The sequence below is a fragment of the Epinephelus fuscoguttatus genome, linkage group LG7 (assembly GCF_011397635.1).
Source record: "Epinephelus fuscoguttatus linkage group LG7, E.fuscoguttatus.final_Chr_v1".
Classification (NCBI taxonomy): Eukaryota; Metazoa; Chordata; class Actinopteri; order Perciformes; family Serranidae; genus Epinephelus; species Epinephelus fuscoguttatus.
The window spans coordinates 46,535,490-46,555,784 of record NC_064758.1 but is presented as its reverse complement, the minus strand read 5'-3'; the positions used below and the strand labels follow the sequence as shown (position 1 = coordinate 46,555,784).

At 42.5% G+C, this 20,295-nt stretch overlaps 2 protein-coding genes across 3 annotated transcripts in view; one reads left to right on the top strand and one right to left on the bottom strand.

Annotated features, from left to right (window-relative positions):
• Window positions 1-20,295, bottom strand: part of kcnd1 (potassium voltage-gated channel, Shal-related subfamily, member 1) — a 92,114-nt gene continuing 71,819 nt past the window's right edge. For both annotated transcript variants that reach the window (XM_049582449.1, XM_049582450.1), the window contains exons 5-9: window positions 5,757-5,919; window positions 4,582-4,665; window positions 2,216-2,311; window positions 1,713-1,963; window positions 1-558 (exon numbers count right to left, since the gene is read on the bottom strand). In XM_049582449.1, coding sequence (XP_049438406.1) covers window positions 351-558; window positions 1,713-1,963; window positions 2,216-2,311; window positions 4,582-4,665; window positions 5,757-5,919 — 802 coding nt within the window. In that variant the 3' untranslated portion in view covers window positions 1-350. The remainder of the gene's footprint in view (window positions 559-1,712; window positions 1,964-2,215; window positions 2,312-4,581; window positions 4,666-5,756; window positions 5,920-20,295) is intronic.
• LOC125892438 (tripartite motif-containing protein 16-like) lies at window positions 14,961-17,038 on the top strand. The gene has a single exon (XM_049582462.1). It carries the CDS (start codon window positions 14,973-14,975, stop codon window positions 16,659-16,661), a length of 1,689 nt encoding a protein of 562 aa, XP_049438419.1. The 5' UTR covers window positions 14,961-14,972; the 3' UTR covers window positions 16,662-17,038.

Genomic DNA, 20,295 nt, shown 5'->3' with positions numbered 1-20,295 from the left:
GGGGGGGGGTCGTACGACTTAGGAACGTCTTCAGGAGAACAATTATCGTTCTTTTTTCAGAATTCATTGCCTTTGATTTTAGCAGCTGCTTTGTGTCGTCTCCTGTTCTCAAAGTCTTTTTGTCTCCGTCTCTGTTGGTCTCATGTAAATTCACAGGATGGTGACAGGAAGTGAAAACAACCAGCGGTACTCAAAGTTTCCACCTGAGTCGTGTTTGTCCCCAAAGTCTCAGCGAGCAGCGCCCTGGGTTCAGGATCAGAAGTTCAAAGGAAGTTCAGAGTTCATGGGGAGGTTGGCTGACGGGGCGGCAGGGTGGGTGTCGAGGAGGAGGTCACGGAGGAGGTCGGAGGTTATAAGGAGGAGATTTTGACGGTGTCATGGGTGTAGGCGGTGGCCCGGGTGTTGCGCAGGATGCCGGGGATGGGGGCAGGCGATGGAGGGAGGCTCTCGTCAGGCGTGTTGGCGGGCGGCGTGGGGATGCTGATGATGGCAGCGGTGAAATCTTGTTCTCCGCAGTTCAGCTTCAGGTCACCCATCTGGGCATTCAGACTGGAACGACTGGGGAGAGAAACAAACCCACAGAACATAGAGACAAGAAAAGACAACACCGTCAGTAAGAACGAGGAGGACGTGAACGAGTGTGAACAGACACAAACTGAGCACGTCACACGCTGAGAGAAAGTCTGCGTGAACTGAGTACGTGCCAACATGAGCAAATTATACGTGTTTATCCTGAAGCTTAAATGAAATCACTTCATGCACTGTTAGCTAGCTTACAGCTAAAGTTTATCGGCTGTTGTGGCAGCAAAAACAGACCATAGATTAAATCACCATGACGTCCCACTGACACTTTGAGGTAGACAACTGGCAATTCATTTGAATTACAGAGATGTTTGAAATCAGCGTTGTTTATTTCTGTTGTCACTTTCAGCCGTAACTGTAACATTTTAAGATTTATCGTTAAACACGGAGGTCCGAGCTTTCTGATGTTTCTGCTGCCGCAGCTGTAAGTTTTCAGAAAACAGAAGACTCCGTCCGTCTCTGTCTCCGTCTGTAACACTGAGCATAAATGAGAAGCATTTGGGAGCACAGGTTGCTAACGTAAGCCTACAGAGCAGCAGCTACTGACCTGGGAATGAAGCAGTGTTCTTTTTTATTTCATGACTTCATCAATTAAAAGCATGTAACTAAAAGTGTCATCAGCATTCATGCTTTTTATCTCCATCAGATAAACAGCAAATGTTACTGTGATAAAACCATCACCACAAGAGTCACGTTTGTTTGTATAAATGCTACAGACGATGACAGTGATGACGTATCGGGGTCTTTAAGGGTTGTTTCATTTCAGTGGGGAAGTTTTCAACCACTGAACCCTTTGTAACTCTGTTCTGAGGCGTTGGGATAAAAGACAAGTTCTTGGCGCGTGTCATTTACTTATTTTAAAGAACTAATTGTATTTTTGTGATGAAACATCTGTATTTCCTGCAGTAAAATATGGTGTCCATCAGGGCTCTGTTACTGGACCTCTTCTGTGTTTGACCTATTGACTCAACAGCCGATGTGTTTCACAGTGTGTTTATCAGTGCAGCAATGTATCTTTATGTCCTCTACAGCTGTGTGTGTGTGTGTGTGTGTGTGTGTGTGTGTGTGTCTAAAGTTGTGTATTGTTACGTTTCTTTTATCATTCGTCAGTAACGATAATCTCTGTTTACGTTTGTGGCGGTATGGAGGTGGTCTTGATGTGCAGGGTGTCCAGCTCCTGGACGCTCCCCCGACTGACGGACACCGTGGAGTTAGCCAGTCGCATGGCGGCTCTCCTCCTGGCCCGGCGGGGGCAGCAGCCAGTGGAGTTATTCTGCGCCCCCTGCTGGCTGGACAGGGAGGTGCTGCGACTGGTCCTGTAGCCCACTGATTCGGTCATACACAGCTCGCTGTAGTTCATCTCGTTAGTGAACTCGTGGTTCTGTGAGGAGAGACAGGAGAACAGATGTGTGTAGGAGGATCATGTGATATGATTAAAGCTCCAGAACAGACGATAAATGGAACTTTTAACTGTTTTGTCAGCATCAGTGATGAACTCTCCGTCGCCACATGAAACAGAGTTAAATTCAGAGGTTATGTGACGGCAGCGTTCAGAGTCACAGACGTGCTGACAGAATCTTTAAACTCTGTCAGATGGAAAAAGAAACTTGAGATCTGTCTGAGATGAACTCACCGTGGTCTTCTCCAGACAGTGCAGCAGGTGGTTGTGTTGATGCTCAAACGCTGATCTGTTCTTTACACACAGAGCCGTGCTGTCGCTGTCCCGGTCCTAAACACACAATATACAATATACATAATATACACATATATATATATATGAATTAGTAATACAAATTATTACAGCCACACATTCAAAACAAATAAGGTCAGACAAGTTTCTGATTATCTTCAAGTCCGTCATTTTCCTGAGTTGCAGCTGAGCCCAGATCGTTCCTCTGGCGCCACCATCAGGACAAACATTATTAATCTTAAAAGAATAAATAAATGATGATAAACACTCTGTGATGAATCTGAGGATCAGATCCACATTTAAACTTCACTCAAACTATGACTTGATCTTTTCTCCCCTGAGAGCTCTGAACTGACGGCCGTTAGACATTTAATAATCTTCTCTCATTTTAATCTGATCCCTCCTCTCTTTTTCTTCACCACCTCACTAATCTCTTCTTCTCCTGTCGTCTCTCCTCCTCTTCCTCCTCTTCATCTCTCTGACTGATAACTGATATGTTTCAGAATAAATTAGGCTGGTTTCCCATCTTCTCCTCAGATAACAGGAAGTCTAATCCTCCTCTTCCTCTCCTCACTCTGTACTGCTGCTCTCCTCCTCTTCATCATCCTCTTATTTCATACGTCCTCCTCCTCCTCCTCCTCCTCCTCCTCCTCCTCTGCTGTACCCTCTCATTTGTCTCCTCTTCACCCTCATTATGTGTCTTTAAATCCAGCAGTCATCCGTCTGGATCACCTACACACGTTATCGTCAGGTGTAAACAGGCTCCTCGTGGTCATGTTGAGTCCTGATTGGCACGTGTTCATTTGAGTGATATCTTGCAGGTGAAGCTTCGGGGGCCCCTGAAACTTTGGGCCCCTGGGCCTGCGCCCGGCAGCCTGGTTCAGTAACCCATCCATGGGGACGTCATCACAATCCTCGTTAACCTGCTGTCGCTCTCCATCGTCGGCGGCTCGACCCTGACCTCCGACTAACACATTTAAGGATTTCTATTTTAACCTCTGCAGCGTCTGTAGCGTGTGTCAGCGACTAGGAAACTCACAGACGTGATGTGGATGCATTAAGTCATCTCACGTGATCAGCCAATCAGATGTGAGTATTCTGATCAGCAGAGAGCTGCCAGGTGTCTGTTGGGAAACACTCTGATGGAGCTGTTTGTTGGTTCAGCTCCAAACTGCTGAGACAGCAGCTCCTCATCCGTCTCTGTCTCTGTCTCCGTCTCTGGACCTGTCTCTGGACCTGTCTCTATCTCAGTCTCTGTCTCTGTCTCTGTCTCCGTCTCTGAACCTGTCTCTGTCTCTGTCTCTGTCTGTCTCTGTCTCTATCTCTGTCTCTCTCTGTCTCTGTCTTGTTGTTTCTGTTCTCCTGTTCTTGGTGTCTAATCTCTGTCTCCATTTCACACGTTCAGAAACAAAAGTAAATTCCTGTCAGAGCAGTATCATCTATAAAGTCCTCTTTGTCTTCCCACAGACTGTCTCTGAATCTGACCTTCATCTCCTGACAGCTTAGGATTTCTCTGGAGCTCCTAAATATTGGCAAAAGACACGAGTCCTTTCTTAAAGGTCCAGTGTGTCAGATTCAGGAAGATTTATTGGTGTCTTTTGGGTTTGGCTTTACATCTTATAGGAAGTGAACTCCGGCGTCCTGGCTGAGAGTCAGAGGTTGTTGGACCCACCCCCCCCCCGCCCACCTGCCCTATATGGACTTTTGCTCCCTTAACTTACATTGCTGTCCCGTCACGTTTCCCCCGACACACCAGGTGCTGTCAAACAATAACCGTGACTGGCCATGTATCATGCTGATGTGAAAGGACGTCTTTTTTTGTTGGCATCTGGCGCTAGAAGTGACCGACCAAGCACCGTTTTTTGACAACTTCAGCATGAGACCAGGTCAGATGAGTGACATCAACATTTGCTGGCAGCGTGCTGGAGAATGAACCGAGGTCTGACCTGGACTGAAAGACTGAAGCTTCGTCAGGACCGACTTCCTGTCTTTGCTTTAATGCTTTTTAATGCAGTTTGTATCGATGCATTTAGGACCGACTCTCCCTCTGATTCAGACCAGAGCAAATCAACTGGAAGTCTGTAAACACCCCTCGACAGTCAGCCTTTAAATATCTCTCTCTTTCATCTCGTCTTTCTCTTCGTCTGAATCGTCTTTTTTTCTCCTCACTCTGTTTCTTTCTTCCACTTTCTCCATCTCTTCATCACTGTCTGAGTTAACTGGACTGTAATCCACCTTCCTGCTCGATAGTGAGAAACTATGGACTGTCAGTGTGTGTGTGTGTGTGTGTGTGTGTGTGTGTGTCTCACCCCGAGGGCTCGGTCTTCTTTGTACTGGAGGAAGGCGTTGGCTGTTCCTTTCTTCGCCATGCGGATCCGAGCCAAACGCACTTTCTGTCGGACAGAAACACACAGGGAAACAGCAGCGTCAGCACTGTCTCTCTCTCTCTCACACACACACACACACACACACACACATACACACACACAGTGTGCAGGAGCATTAAGGTTAAAGTGAAGCCCGTCAGCCTTCATCTGCTGTGTGGTGAAGAAGAGGAGAAACCAGTGAGCTGTAGTGGTCTGACTGGGCAGAGTCAGAGTCTCTCAGATGTTTCTGGAGCGTCAGGTCGACCTGCAGCTGAAATAAATCAGTAAACGTATCTCTGACTGAAAATGTCATTTAACAGTCAGAAGGATCGTTCAAACACACAGCAGGTTATTTTTTGTGTTTTCTTTGTTGAGAAACACGTTTGGAAAATTTCCCTCAGATCGTCAGAGCTAATTGAAAATAAAATAAAGACATTAAGTATTAATTTTAAAGGTGTGTAGTAACTTAACTGTTTAAGTTAATTAACCACAGGGTTCTGTTTTTATCTGCTAAGACTAAAAACAGTTGAGTCTGAAACTTCTCTGTCTTTAAGTAAAATATCACATTTATTAATTAGCAATATTCTCAAATGATGTATCCTTCAATGCAGTGGTTCTCAACTGGTGGGTCATGGTCCAAATGTGGGTCCATCCCTATTGGACCACGAGGGACCCGTGAACAGGGCCTTCAGAAACAGTGATACGGTACGTATGAATCGTACAGATGTATTCATGGTTTGCAATGCCACCATTTTCTTCTGGTGAATGGGCCGGCATAAAGTATTCATTCTGTTTGCCGTCCTGTGAACGTGCTCACTGATGTTTCCATTTTCACATTAGTTAAATAAGTCATTTGATTTTTAATCAAACTGATAAACTTAACTCAGAGGCTTCCACACTAACAGACAGAGGTTTGTGATTGTGCTCTGGAGCTTCAGCTGCGATGTGACAGCTCCTGAGTCAGTCTGTCGTGACGGACACTTACAGCTCATTTCAGTGTCAAATAGCATAAAGTAAAAATACTGCTGATCTCTGGAGGAAGAGCTGTGGCAGTTTTCTAACAGGCCATCATTCCAAGCTGATGTAAAATAAAGCAGGAGTAAGACACAGAGACCGACCTGCTGCGCTCTCATCTTGTCCGCTCTCTGGTTCTGGTGGTAGATTCGGCTGAAGTTGGACACGATGACGGGCACCGGCAGGGCGATCACCAGCACGCCGCTGAGAGAGCAGATGGAGCCGAAGATCTTCCCTGCTATGGTGTTGGGAACCATGTCACCGTACCTGCAGGGAGGAAACAGTCACATTGTCAGTCAACATGCAGACCAGTGACCTCTCAGACATGTTCTGGGTCTGGGTTTTATCTGACTTCTGGTCACGGTGAGTGATTCATGATATTTGGTGACTGAATCGAGTCAGAATTTCCACTGTGGCATCAAATACAAGAGAAGTAGGACGAAGACCAAACGCCATGTCCAACAAGGACAACACATGTCCCCAGCCTCACCTTGATCCCAGTATCAAACTTCAGACCTCCACCAAGGCCACATGTCCGACCTCACAGTGTAAAATGATCTGTGTATCTGCTCCGTGATTCAGATCTGATCAGAAATGTAATGGGTACTTTCTACGTTGACGCCGTGTCAACTTCAGCCTGTTACATGCATTGTCTGTTTTCAAAATACACTTCTGTTTTCACAGGAAATGTACAGTTTGATACAGTCTCTTTCAAAATAAAAGCACTACGTCAGTACAACACCACCAACTGATGTTTTTTTCCTTCAACAACACACACGTGGTTACGTTTAGCCAACACACACACGTGGTTACGTTTAGCCAACACACACACACGTGGTTACGTTTCCCATTGTTTTTAAGATATTTCATTCACAAGACTGAGACGGACAGACCTGATGTGTCTCCAACATGGAGGTATTACAGCAGCTCAATCAATAATACAAATACACACACAGTAAAAACCAAACATTACAGATGGTACAGACTAAATACTGGTGTCCACACATCAGGAGAAGAGGCTGAATATAAACAGATAATGTTACAACACATTCAGACAAAAAGACATCAAGACATAAATAAAATGTTCTGCTCTGTAACAGGAACAGTTTGTGTTTAAAGATTCAGATTCTGATCTCTGAGAGGGTCGAACTGCTGCACAAGATATTACTGTCTGCATGCACACACACACACACACACACACACACAGGTTGCTGGTTGTTGCCTCATGCGGCCTTCACCTTTCATCGTATAGAGCCATAAATCATAGGTAGAGAGACGAGGAAGAGGAGGAGGAGGAGGACATTAGGGAGCGGGCAGGAGGCCAGGACACACTTTACTGAAGCTTCAGTTATCTTTATGTATCACTGCAGCTGATGACACAACATCTGGAAGCAGCTGCTCATCATTTATACTCTTGGGACACAGAAGACGCTCACAGATTTGTGATGTGTTGTTCAATATTTAAACCACAGACTCATCTACAGTTGATATCAAACACAGTCTGATGTGTCACAGTTATTATTACTTAACTTTAAAAATGTGTGCACCTTCAGTGTGTGAATTATCTCTTTAACTTTCCTGGGGATGAAATTATTTTCTTTCACTTTCTCCCCTCTCTGGAGCGCCGTCCGTCTCACGGTGGAATTAAACTCTTTATATTTAAATATGTAAATGCTGTGGGACTGTACAGTGGATCAGATATAAGGTAATGAAGTGCAGCTCTACCTGCTGCGGTGGATTATGTCTGAGTCCTTCAGAAAATAAGGCCACGACCCCATCGGCTGCACTAACGCTCATATCAGAATATCTGGGAGGTAATTTACTTTTTTTCTACTGTGAAGCTAATTTCACAGCAGTGCAGCGTCGTCCTGTGCACGCGTGTTTCATAATGAATCTCCTGTCATTAAGAGCCGGCCGTCAGAGCTGCTGACTGTCCAGTTTCTGTCTTCTGAAAATAAATTCATGCTGTTAAATACATTTATAAACATTATGCATTAGATTTAAATACGTTCATTTATTTTACAGGGAGTGTTCTCTGCTGACAGATCTGATCTAAATCCTCCGTAAGCTCTCTGAACATTTTATACATTAATACTGAATAACATGTTCTCTGCTGACAGATCTGATCTAAATCCTCCGTAAGCTCTCTGAACATTTTATACATTAATACTGAATAACATCACAGAAACTGTCGTCCTGCAAACTGAACATCTCACATTATTTTACTCTGTGTGCCGCTGAGCCTCTGAACCCTCACCCGTCCACCATGATCTCAACATCAACACAAACAGTGACGCACTTATAGTGAAACTCTGGGTCGATACCGACGTTTAAAAAACCTGTTTGGCCGATACTGAAGCTTTTATTTGTTGATGGGTTTTTTGTTGTTATTTGTTCCCACTTTGTTCCAGGGACACAAAAAAATCTACATGATAAAAAAAAATATCACAGTTTCAACCTCTGAGTGCACCCCATACAGGCCAAGACCTTTTAAGCCTAGGGGCAGCCTAGGTCCTTTGGTGCTACATTTAACAAGATTACATTGAACACATCATCAGAATGTTATAATTTACCATCGCCTAACGCTCATTTCTACTGAATAAAGCTTGAAGGCATCATAATGTGACTCAATGCAACCTGTTAGTTGTGGCCACCGGCTGCTTACAGCTAATGTTAACTAGCTGCTAACTGCTAACAGCTAATGTTAACTAGCTGCTAGCTGCTAACAGCTAATGTTAACTAGCTGCTGACTGCTAACAGCAAATGTTAACTAGCTGCTAACTGCTAACAGCTAATGTTAACTAGCTGCTGACTGCTAACAGCAAATGTTAACTAGCTGCTAGCTGCTAACAGCTAATGTTAACTAGCTGCTAACTGCTAACAGCAAATGTTAACTAGCTGCTAGCTGCTAACAGCTAATGTTAACTAGCTGCTGACTGCTCTCAGCTGACATTAACTGCCTGCTAACGGCTAAAGTTAACTAGCTGCTGGTTCTGCTAACAGCTAACTTTAACTGGGTGCTAACTGCTAACAGCTAACATTAACTAGCTGCTAACTTTGACTAGCTGCTAACAGCTAACGTTAATTAAATCTCCTCCTGCTGATGCCATCACAGATTTGTTGTTCACAATGTAAAGTCATCAGGGAAACAACAGGCTGCGTTCTCTGACGTGTTGACAGTGAGTTTACTGTACTGTTCTTTTGTTTGCTTATAGGGAAATATCAGCTGATATGTTCAGCTGATAAATCAGTGTATCTCTAGACCGTAGTGAAGATGTTTATAGCCTAACGTTAGCTTTACACTTCTGGTGATCGCATTCAGCTTCAAAAATCATAAAAGAGGTGTGTGTTTGTGAAGATTATCTTACTGAACAAAACGTGTTTTATAAACATTTGTTTGTCACAGAGTTTATTTTCTACAATAATCCAAAATCAAATGGGTTTTTGACGAGGGATTCAGGGCGATGCTGAGTTCAGGGTCGACCTACAGAAAAGCGTCACCCCTGGAGAACAAACCAACGGCTGCCTTGAAGGAAAAATGTAAAAACTGCTTGAAAGACTTTTTACAAAACTGTTGTTGTTGTTGTTGTTGTTGTTAAGAATAAAGGTACATCTTCACTCTGTAACAGAAGCAACTTCACATTAAGCTTTGTGAGATAAAAAATATTCAAGTACAAATAAAACTGCTTAAAAAAAGAGAAAAACACAACTGTCACAGTAATGAGAATGAATGTTATTTATTTCCTTCCTCCCTCAGTACAAGTCATGAGCAGTTAAGCTAACAGGATAATACATGCACAACCACCGGTGTGATTCTCTGAAACCTAATCGTCCCCTTCGTTTTAATTTACTGTGATACTGAGCCTGAGTGTGTGTGACAGTAATTTGCTGAATGAGTGTGTTGGGTCTGTGGGAGCTGTGTGTGTGATGACAGCACTCAGGTCAGTTTTACTGGACCTCCGGCGTCCTCAGCCGGGAGCGATATTGGCAGCAGTGAGCAGATCAATGGAGATAACAGAGTGGGCCGAGTGGAACAGAAGTCATCTGTAATTGTTGGCAAAAAGCACTCAGAAGAATCGACGGAGATGTCAGACTGCGGCCAAACAGCCGGGATGAATCTGTGCTGGATCACTAACTAAATCCACCCTGAACATCAACTGGACCTAAATCTTGACCTCGACACTTTACCCAACATTTCTCTCCAAGCTCTCCTCAGTTAGTCAGGCTTCTTTTGTCAGGCTACAGAGATGGTAAAATTAGCTAAATTTATGACATCACTTGCGTTTCATGGGCATAAATAATAAAAAAACAAAACTTATATTTTAAATCACTAATATGTAATAATAATGATAATAATGACAATAATACCACATTTGATTTATATGGCGCTTTTCTGGATATTCAAAGGTGCCTTACAAAGAGCAACAACAAAACTAAACTACATAAACAAACAAAAAAAAAACATTCAAAGACAAAAAACATACAAAGTTATGTCGGCCTGCACATCAAAAATATGTTAAATATCCAGTTTACAGAAAAAGACAAAAGAAGTTTGATATATTAAGATCTTTTTAAAATTAAGTCACACACAAAAAAAGTCTGTAACAGTTTATTTGCTGACGTAACAATTTGGTTCAGTCCTATTTAGCAGCTAAAACCTGTTAACTAATGCTAAACAGTTCTATTCAAGTTAGCTTATTGGTCATTTTAAAGGCTACAGTTCGGTTCGGGTTAGCTAATGGTCTGATGAGCAGTTAAAACAGCTTGACTCAGTTCAACGCATGACTTTAAGCTGCTAAAGTAGTTTAGTTCAGATATGCTAACAGGTCATTTTAGCAGCTAAAACAGTTTAGTTTATGGAAGCTTGTTGTAGCTGGTTTAGCTAACTGTTTTTGTCAGGTTATCTAAAGGATCGACTTAGTGGTTTAAACAGTTGGGTTTATGTTATCAGGTCAATTTAGCTAGTGCTTCAGTTTGACGGCTAAGCTACAGCTGACGAGATGTTAGCTAACAGGTCAAGTTATCTAACTGATCTAGCAGCTAAAACAGGTCAGTTTGCAGTTAGCCAATGGGTCACTTTACCTGCTAAAACAGTATGACTTTAGTTATTCTTTTATCTCAGACATCCCTTGACATCAAGGTATGTAACATCCTAACATGTCAAGGTATGTAACATCCTGTCTGAGATAAAAGAACAACTAAAGTCATTGCCAGAAACTAAAGACAAAATGAACACCATTTAACTACTGTGCTAAAACAGTAGCTCAGATTAGCAGCTAAAACAGTCAAGCTTAGGTTAGCTAACAGTTAAGTTTAGTAGCTAAGTAGGGCGAAGGTTAGCAGCTAAAACAGTTGAGCTAAGGTTAGCTAACAGTATAGGTTAATAGCTGAAACAGTCAAGCTAAGGTTAGCTAACAGTATCCACCTTATTTATCACGGAAACACAGAGGCAAAACAGAACGCAGCCAGCTTCCGTTTTTTTGTGCGACACTTCCGGTCCAGCACTCTTACCACTCTGTAAATGGGAATCGCCTTGTTGTTTACCTTGCTGAGTTTAGCTATATATATGTATATATCACATTTTTCACGTCACTATATCACCGTTTAGACTAATCTGATGTTTGTAAAGTCTATAAACACAATGACTGAACAAACATTAGTATTTTCTCTGTGTGTAATTAATAACATGGTTATTGTAGATTAGCTGGGCTAACCGTTAGCTGTTAGCCGTTAGCCGTGTCTGTAATAACTCACTAAACTCACCAAGTGGCCCATGAAAAAAAAATTTCTCCAGCGGATGTCTTAGTTACAACATGATTGAGCTAATTGGAGTAGTTTCATGTCGTATCCGACAACGGGAGGCTTTTAACGGATGACGTCCTGATGTTAGCTTTGCTGCTAGTGTTAGCTGTCCCTGTCAGCTGCAGCCACTGATGCTTTCTAGACATCGTGATTTCCCAAAACTGAATAAATACCACACATAGCAACACAAAACTGCTTTGCTAGCTCAATCATGCTGTGACGGCTGGATGGTTGATGCGTACATGCTGATTCAGGTGCTATCAGAGCCGATCCGCGCATCACTGTGGCTTAATGATCAACTCAGTCAATTAAAACAACCTGTCCTGTGTTAGGAGTGTATGTCGCCGACAGAAAGAAAGAAAGAAAGAAAAGCAGCGTACACCTCACATATTTATTTCTCACAGTTGAGCACACGTGTGGCTGGCATGCAGAAGCACCGTCTGTGTGTCGAGGGTGCGAGCCGCAGCTTCAGCTGCTCAGGTAGAGAGGCTGTGCAGCCCGGTGTGTTTTTTCGCTGATTCGGTTCTGCAGGTTCTCTGCTGGTACACTGGAGACGGGGATCAAGCAGTTTGTCTCACTCGGGATAGATTTTTGGTTCATAGTTCATGATTGACGTGTGATTTATTCGCATTTAGAGGGAATAAATTTCCGTTATAACGGAAACGTGGGCACAGTTATCTATACAAAATACACAGACTAACTAACTAACTGATTGACTAACATAAACAACTAAAAATTGAAAAAAACATAGCTTGCACCGTTAGCTCCGGTAAGGGAAAGCATGAGGGAAAGTGGCTGACCGGAAGTCACGCACAAAAAACCGGAAGTTGATCACTATTTACTTCCGTGTTTGAAAATAAGGTGGATAGGTTAGCAGCTTAAACACTTGAGCTGAGGTTAGCTAACACTTAAGCTTAACTCGCCTGTCCCCTGTTGAGTCCAGTAATTTAAGCAATAATAGCCAGGGCTACTTATTGGATTTTATTGGTGTACAATATGAGTTTTGAGGCTTGTTTGTTTGAGAAAATCTTATCTATAAGCACCAACAGTCAACTCAGAAGTTCCATATCCGAAACTCTCCATATGCAGATGACTGACTCAAATTAATAGGTGAGGTAATAACCCAAAAAACAAATGAAGGACAAACTCATAAACATCCCAACTCCATCTCCTGGTGCTGTGGGAACAGAGCGGCAGCCACAGAGCTGCTGTCGGCCCTGTGAGTACAGCTCAGAATGTAAATGTAGATATAAATGTAAATGAATGAAGCTGTGATGGGCAGACAGCCGACTGGAGCATCTGCCAGCTGTTAACTCACAGTACAGCTGGAACATCAGCCTCATTAGCCTGCAGTTTATGGACCTGGTGCTTCATAGCTTGTAAAGTTTCACTGTGACTTTTGGAGGAAGAAGAAAACAGCCCCGACACTGAGGCTGCATTCATCAGGTAACACCACCTGATGAACACCGTGGTTACCAGCTGTCAGGGTGGGGAGTGTCCACATTAAAAATATTTCTCAGTTCATCTTTAAGGATCTCAGTTCTTTAGCTCCCTTCCTTTTAAACAAATTTCAGTTGATTGCAGCTGTTCAGTAGGTTCAAAATTGGATGTCATAAACTGACTCAGTATTATTCTAGTTCAATATCAAACCCTGGCACTAATCTACTGCTAAGTATTTCTCTGCAAGCTCTTATTCATGACTTTATCCAAGACCCAAAAATTCTCATCAAAGTTAGCAAAATTAGCCAAAGCTGTAACCACATATATATAAAATATAATTTCCAAACCACAATATTTAAAATGTGTCAGAAAATTAGGCTTTAAAAATAAATTCACAGAGCGAGACGATACAGCAGAAACAAACATGACATTTTACCATTATTGTCATATGGAAAAGCTGAATTGTCCAATTGTGGTTTACTGAGGTTTCAGTGTAGCTTTCTGTGGTTTAAAAGAGTCCAGTTTAGTAGGAACACTTTTGTTTGTCTAACAGGTCAGCTGAGCAGTAAAAACCTTCAGTTCAAGTTGGCTAACGGATCAATGCAGCAGCTACAACAGTAGGGTTCAGGTTAGCTAACTGGTCAGTTAGCAGTAAAAAGCTTAGGTCTGAGTTAGAAGGGGTTTAGAAACTATAAAAGTTAGTCAATGGGTCAGTTAGGCTACGTACATGGTAAAAGCATTATGTTCAACTAAGCGGACAGGTCAGTTTAGTGGTAAAAACAGCTGGATTTAGCTTGAGTTTAGCTTAGCTAACAGGTCAATCAGCACCTTAAAAAACTGTTTCAAATTAGCCAGTGGGTTTAGCAGCTAAAAACGTTGGTTAACAGGTCAGTTTCATAGTAAAAGCTGTTGGGTTTAGGTTAGCTAACAGGTCAGTAAGGCTACGTGGTAAAAGCATTATGTTTGAGTTTGCTAACTGATCAGTTAATAACATGATAACCTTTAGTTTGAGTCAGCTAACAGGTCGGTTTAATGGGTAAAACTCTTTGGATCAAGTTATCTATCAGGTCAGCTTAGCGGCTTAAAAGCCTTGGTAAGAGTTAGCTAAGGGGTCAGTTAAGAAGTTAAAAATGTAGCTAAGATTTTATGTCACACTTTCTGGTGAAAAGCTTTGCTTTATCTGTGGGAGTCAGATTTAGTACATGTCCTTTTGTTAGTTTGTCTCACCGAGGCTTAGTCAGCCCTGTTAGAGATCGTTGTTTGTTTGTTGTTTTGACATTAGTTCACCTTGAATATTAATGCTTCAGTTTGTTGTCAAAATTTATCTTTTTGTTGTAACAAATAATTTCACTTTTATTGCAATTCAGAGACTTTGGTTTGGAGGACTGGGGACGGAGCGACCTTTCAACTGTAATGTTGTTCTCTCCAGACGGCACCGTTACAAAAGCAAAGTAAACACGTTAAGACAGTGACAATAAAATAAAAAGACTTGTAGTTGGATACCTGTGTCATAAAGTCCTCAGTCCTTCTTTTCCCATGCTGCCTCTCTGTCCTCAGACTCTGCCTCCTGTCACATAATACTGTTTAATTGTGATTTGCTACAGTATTGGACTTTCACTGCCTTCACAGCTGTGACTGATTTATGTCTTTCATCATGTGCTGTATCTAATTCATTGTAAGCAATAAATAGTCAGATTAAACTTAATGACAGGAAAACTAAGTCATCTCAAACTGGGGAGTGTCTGTGAACAATTTGGTTCTGAGAAGAGTTTACCTCTTAAAATCTGACGTCAGCAGAGTTTTTAAATGAGAAATGCGCTCTATTATAAACACAATGTCTCTCACACCGCTCCTCTTCCTGGAATGTAGAAAAGCTTGGTCAGCCCTCCCTCCTCTTCGTACAGCTCCACCCCGGTTCCTCCCCCTCACTTCTGCACTGTGTCGATGGGTGCAACCAACATGGTGGTGACGTGACAGAGCTGACAGGCTGCACACACACATGTTGTTCAGATCACAGCTCAAAGTGGTTTCACTTTTACAAAGTGAAACTCAGACAGGCGTTGGCACTGAGAGGTGAAATGGCGCAGCAGGGAGTTCAGCTGGACCCAAAAAGAATCTGTTGTCCTATCTGTGTGGATCTACTGAAGGATCCGGTGACTCTTCCCTGTGGACACAGCTACTGCATCAACTGTATTCAAAGCTACTGGGATGGAGAGGATGAGAGGGGAATCTACAGCTGCCCTCAGTGTAGGCAGAGCTTCACACCGAGGCCTGTCCTGATGAAAAACAGCATGTTAGCAGATTTGGTGGAGGAACTGAAGAAGACTGGACTCCAAGCTGCTCCTGCTGATCACTGCTATGCTGGAGCTGAAGATGTGGCCTGTGATGTCTGCACTGGGAGGAAACTGAAAGCCTTCAAGTCCTGTCTGCAGTGTGTGGCCTCTTACTGTGAGAAACACCTCCAGCCTCATCGTGACTCGGCTCCATTCAAGAAACACAAGCTGGTGGAGCCCTCCAAGAAGCTGCAGGAGAACATCTGCTCTCGTCATGATGAGGTGATGAAGATGTTCTGCCGCACTGATCAGCAGTGTATCTGTTATCTCTGCTCTGTGGATGAACATAAAGGCCACGACACAGTGTCAGCTGCAGCAGAAAGGACTGAGAGGCAGAGAGAGCTGGAGGTGAGTCGACAAAACATCCAGCAGAGAATCCAGGACACAGAGAAAGATGTGAAGCTGCTCCAACAGGAGGTGGAGGCTATCAGTCGCTCTGCTGATAAAGCAGTGGAGCACAGTGAGAAGATCTTCACTGAGCTGATCCGTCTCATGGAGAAAAGACGCTCTGATGTGAAGCAGCAGCTCAGATGGCAGCAGGAAACTGAAGTGAGTCGAGTCAAAGAGCTTCAGGAGAAGCTGGAGCAGGAGATCACTGAGCTGAAGAGGAAAGACGCTGAGCTGGAGCAGCTCTCACACACAGAGGATCACAACCTGTTTCTACACAACTACCCCTCACTGTCAGCACTCAGTGAAGCCACACACTCATCCAGCATCAACATCCGTCCTTGCCGCTACTTTGAGGACGTGACAGCGGCTGTGTCAGGAGTCAGAGATAAACTACAGGACGCTCTGAGGGACACATGGACAAACATCTCACTGACAGGGACTGAAGTGGATGTTTTACTGCCACAACCAGAGCCCAAGACCAGAGCTGAGTTCTTCAGATACTCACGTCACATCACACTGGATCCAAACACAGTGTACACACAGCTGTTATTATCTGAGGGGAACAGGAAAGCAACACGAACAAGTCAACAACAGTCTTATTCTGATCACCTGGACAGATTCACCATCTGGCCTCAGGTCCTGAGTAGAGAGAGTCTGACTGGACGGTGTTACTGGGAGGTGGAGTGGAGAGGGACAGGAGTTTTTGTAGCAGTCGCATACACAAATATCAGCAGAACAGGGAGCCCCAACGAATCTTTATTTGGACTCAATGACAAATCCTGGGCATTATATTGTGTCAATAACAGTTATAACTTTTGGTACAACAATGTCCAAACTCCCGTCTCAGGTCCTCGGTCCTCCAGAGTAGGAGTGTACCTGGATCACAGTGCAGGTATTCTGTCCTTCTACAGCGTCTCTGACACCATGAGTCTCCTCCACAGAGTCCAGACCACGTTCTCTCAGCCTCTCTATGCTGGACTTTATCTTTACTGTCACGGAGCCACTGCTGAGCTGTGCCAGCTCAAATCCACAGACATCATTTAAAGGAAACTGGGTTACATTTTTAGTTTTTAAAATTCTTTATTCTCCATGTTTGTTGCTGAGATCAGACACGTGCACAGACAGATCCCAGGTGGTGATCTCTGGCCTCTGACTGGATAAATGCTCTTCTGGAAAGTTTTTTCTTTTTTCTATTCCTTTTCTTATTTTATATTTTAGTTTGGCCTGTGGACTCAATCCTCAGTTCAATTGATAACCCTCAGTATAATTATTGATGCATTCAGGTGTTCATTTCTTTAATGTTGCAGCTGGTAAAGGTGAAGCTCATTTCATTTTGACTTTATATCCTGTTGTGTGTCTTGTGAATTTCCCCTGGGGATCAATAAAGTTTTATATTAATCCTACATCCTGATGGATTTATTGAATATACTAAGTTGTATCATGCAGTGCAGTAAAAAGTACAATATTGATATTGGTGTTGGGAATAGTGTTGCACGGTATACCGGTACTAAAATAGTGCCGCGGTACTAGAGTATTCCAAACGGTGCTATACTGCATTTGGAAAATACTGGTACTTTGAAACTGATTCAATTCATTAATTTAGTTAATTTATTTTACTCATTTATGCACACAAATGCCTTTCTTGTTCCTATTGGAGCACAGATTGCGCAAGTGGTGTGTATGACAACACCTGTATCAACATTCGCAGCTGGGACACGTGAAAAAAGACAAGAGAAAGTCTGCCTCGCAAAGGGAGACAACACGAGACAACACCAACTTGGTGGAACATTTGAGTTACCAAACCGTGACGTCTGTACCGAGGTACTGACCGAACCATGATTTTTTTGGTACCGTTACACCCCTACTATTTATTGTTCTAAAGGTTTGCATCCAAAAGGACTTTTCCTTAGGAAGAGTATCGAAAAGTATCGAAATTCATATTGGTATTGGTACCGAAACAAAAATTTTGGTATCGTGACAACACTACTTGGGAATGTAGTGAAGTACAAGTATTAGCAAAAATACTCATGCAAAGTACAAGCACCTAAAAATTGTACTGAAGCACTGTACTTGAGTAAATGTACTCAGTTACTTTACATCACTGCATGTGTTCAGGGTGGATCTGAGAAACAACAGTCTGAGGAGGTGCAGGGAGACTCCTCCTGAACTGGAGGTCTGATCTGTAGTTTGAAGGGTCGTTTAGTTCACTATTTTAATTATCCACTTTTTTAAATAAAGAGTTAATGATTTTTGTGAGTGTATTAAATAAAATATAGTATGAGTAAAAGATGAGCTGCTGTATGAAACTTTATTTTCTACAATTAATTATAAGAAAAGTTACCGTTTTTTCATTCAAGCACCTGCCCCCCCAAAATGTGTCTGCACGGCACTGGTTAACAGGCCAGTTTAGCAACTAACAACCTTTGTTCCAACTTAGCTAACAGGTCAGATTAGCAGCTCAAAGAGTTAGCTAGCAAATTATTTTAGCAGCTAAAAACATTTAGTTCAGTTTAGCTAAGTAATGAGTCAGTTTAGCAGCTATAATAGTTAGTTAGCAAATCAGGTTAGCAGCAAAAAGTGTCAGCTAACTGGTCACTTTAGCTAAAAACATTTAGTTGAGGTTTGTAACAAGTCAGTTTAGAGCTAAAAATATTTACTTCAGGTTCGCTAAGTAATGACTCAGTTTAGCAGCTAAATAGTTAGCTAACAGGTCAGTTTAGCAGTTAAAAACCTTTAGTTAAAGTATGCTAACACTAATAAGACAGCTCAGCAGCTAAAATAGCTAACAGGTCAATTTAGCAGCTGAAGGAGTTAGCTAACAGGTTGCTTTAGCAGCTAAAAACCTGTTGTTAATGCTAGCTAACGGTAGCAGATCAGTTTAAAAATTATAAAGAGTAGCTAAAAGAGAACAGGCCAGTTCAGCAGCTGAAAGAGTTAGCTAACAGGTCAATTTAATGGCTAAAGCAGTTCAGTTTGGGTCACAGATTGGTGTGTCAGTAAGTTGGGTTTAGGTCCAAGTTTTTAATAGATTAGTAAATGTTAAAGTTAAAGCTGTAATGTTTTGTGAGTATTGTATTGAGACAGATTCCAAACAACAACAACAACAAAACTGAACCCCTCCTTTGAACCGGGCTGATCCATGTGAAAAGGAGGCTGTATTTAATGCAGTGTTGTGTCTTTATATTCAACAGGTTATTTCCTCTTCCTGTGTGAGCGTGTCCCTGTCAGTCTAATTGATCCTATAATAGCTCAGCTCCCAGCGGACAGTAGAGACTAACCTACATCCAACAGAATCTCTGTGACCTCACTAAACCTTACACAACTTAACTTTTTGTTTTGCTTCCTGGGAAGATTAAAAAAGGCCATAATTCACCGTCCGTTCTTTCTTTACCCTTCATCATTTGGTCTGTGTCACACTGAACTATCAGACGTCCATCAGCTCTACAGTGACATCAGTCACCATGACGACCAACATCAGCCATCTTTGGTCAGTAACTGAGAGCGTCGCAGAGTGACGTGAACGTCAAGTCCTTCAGAGAAACATACGTGAACAGAGAAAAGCCGTCGTCATTGATTAAAGGAAGACTCCGACGTTCAGTGACGTCCTCGTGTTCTCTGTCTGCTCCACAGTCACATGATAAGTTTTCATCTCACTGTGTCCAGTGCAAAGATACATCCAGGATGTGATTAGCCTAGCTTAGCACAAAGACTGGGGAGCAGGCAGAAACTGTTAGCCTAGCTGCTATATTTAGATTTTATAGCATATTACACATGCCAGTACAATACAAGCTGAATTAATCACAACACCAAACCCTGATGTAAAAATGTGCCACGTCTTGTTCTCTGCAGTGTTTTTGCCAGTGAGCAAGAATATTTATAATAAACTTAATTTTTATAGCACTTTTCAAAACACAAAGTGTTTACAGAACAAGATGATTTAAACTATTGAGATGAAAAGAGAAAAAACATAAATGAAGACAAATAAAACAGTGAACACCAGATTAAACATTGTCGTGTTAAATAATGTAAGATGGAAAGAGACGAGACAAACAATGGATGTAAACGAAGCTTTCCTGTTAAAGTTGGTTTCGAGGGCTGATTTAAAAGCTTCCATATTCTGTAACTGTGCTGTCTCTGCAAACACTGCTGTCTTTGTGCTAAGCTAGGCTCAACATGTCAACATGCTTCCTGTTTCTGTACAGCAGGCGAGTCCAAAGTCCGGCCCAGTGGCCAACAGAGCAACTTTAAACAGCCACGGTTTGTTTTCCAAATCATATGTGGCCACACAGTACAGCTTTATCAAGCAAGATCACTTTGCATATTTTACTGTAGCCCCTGACAACAGTGCTATCATCCAGTTTGTAGACATGCACATAGTAGGAACTGTGCAGGAGGAACTAATGTGTGTCCATAAACATGCAAACAGTTACCTAGCAACAGACACTTCCTGTTAGGTAGCAGACATGGGCACAGCAAAGCTGCATCAAGTCACCACAAAGGGCTGTCGCTTTCAGGAGCAGCGTAAAGGTTAATACTGAACCACACTGAAAGATGAAACAGTCGTGTTTGTCTGATTTGCATGTGATTTATTTATTTACTCTCTCTAAGCCGTATGACGTGAGAAGCAGCTGGGACCCGTCCAAAACAAGTTAGACACAACTGAGGTACAGAGACAAAA

Bases quoted from the DNA above. Each gene is read 5' to 3' on its own strand.
- LOC125892438 (XM_049582462.1), top strand. From the start codon at position 14,973: ATGGCGCAGCAGGGAGTTCAGCTGGACCCAAAAAGAATCTGTTGTCCT.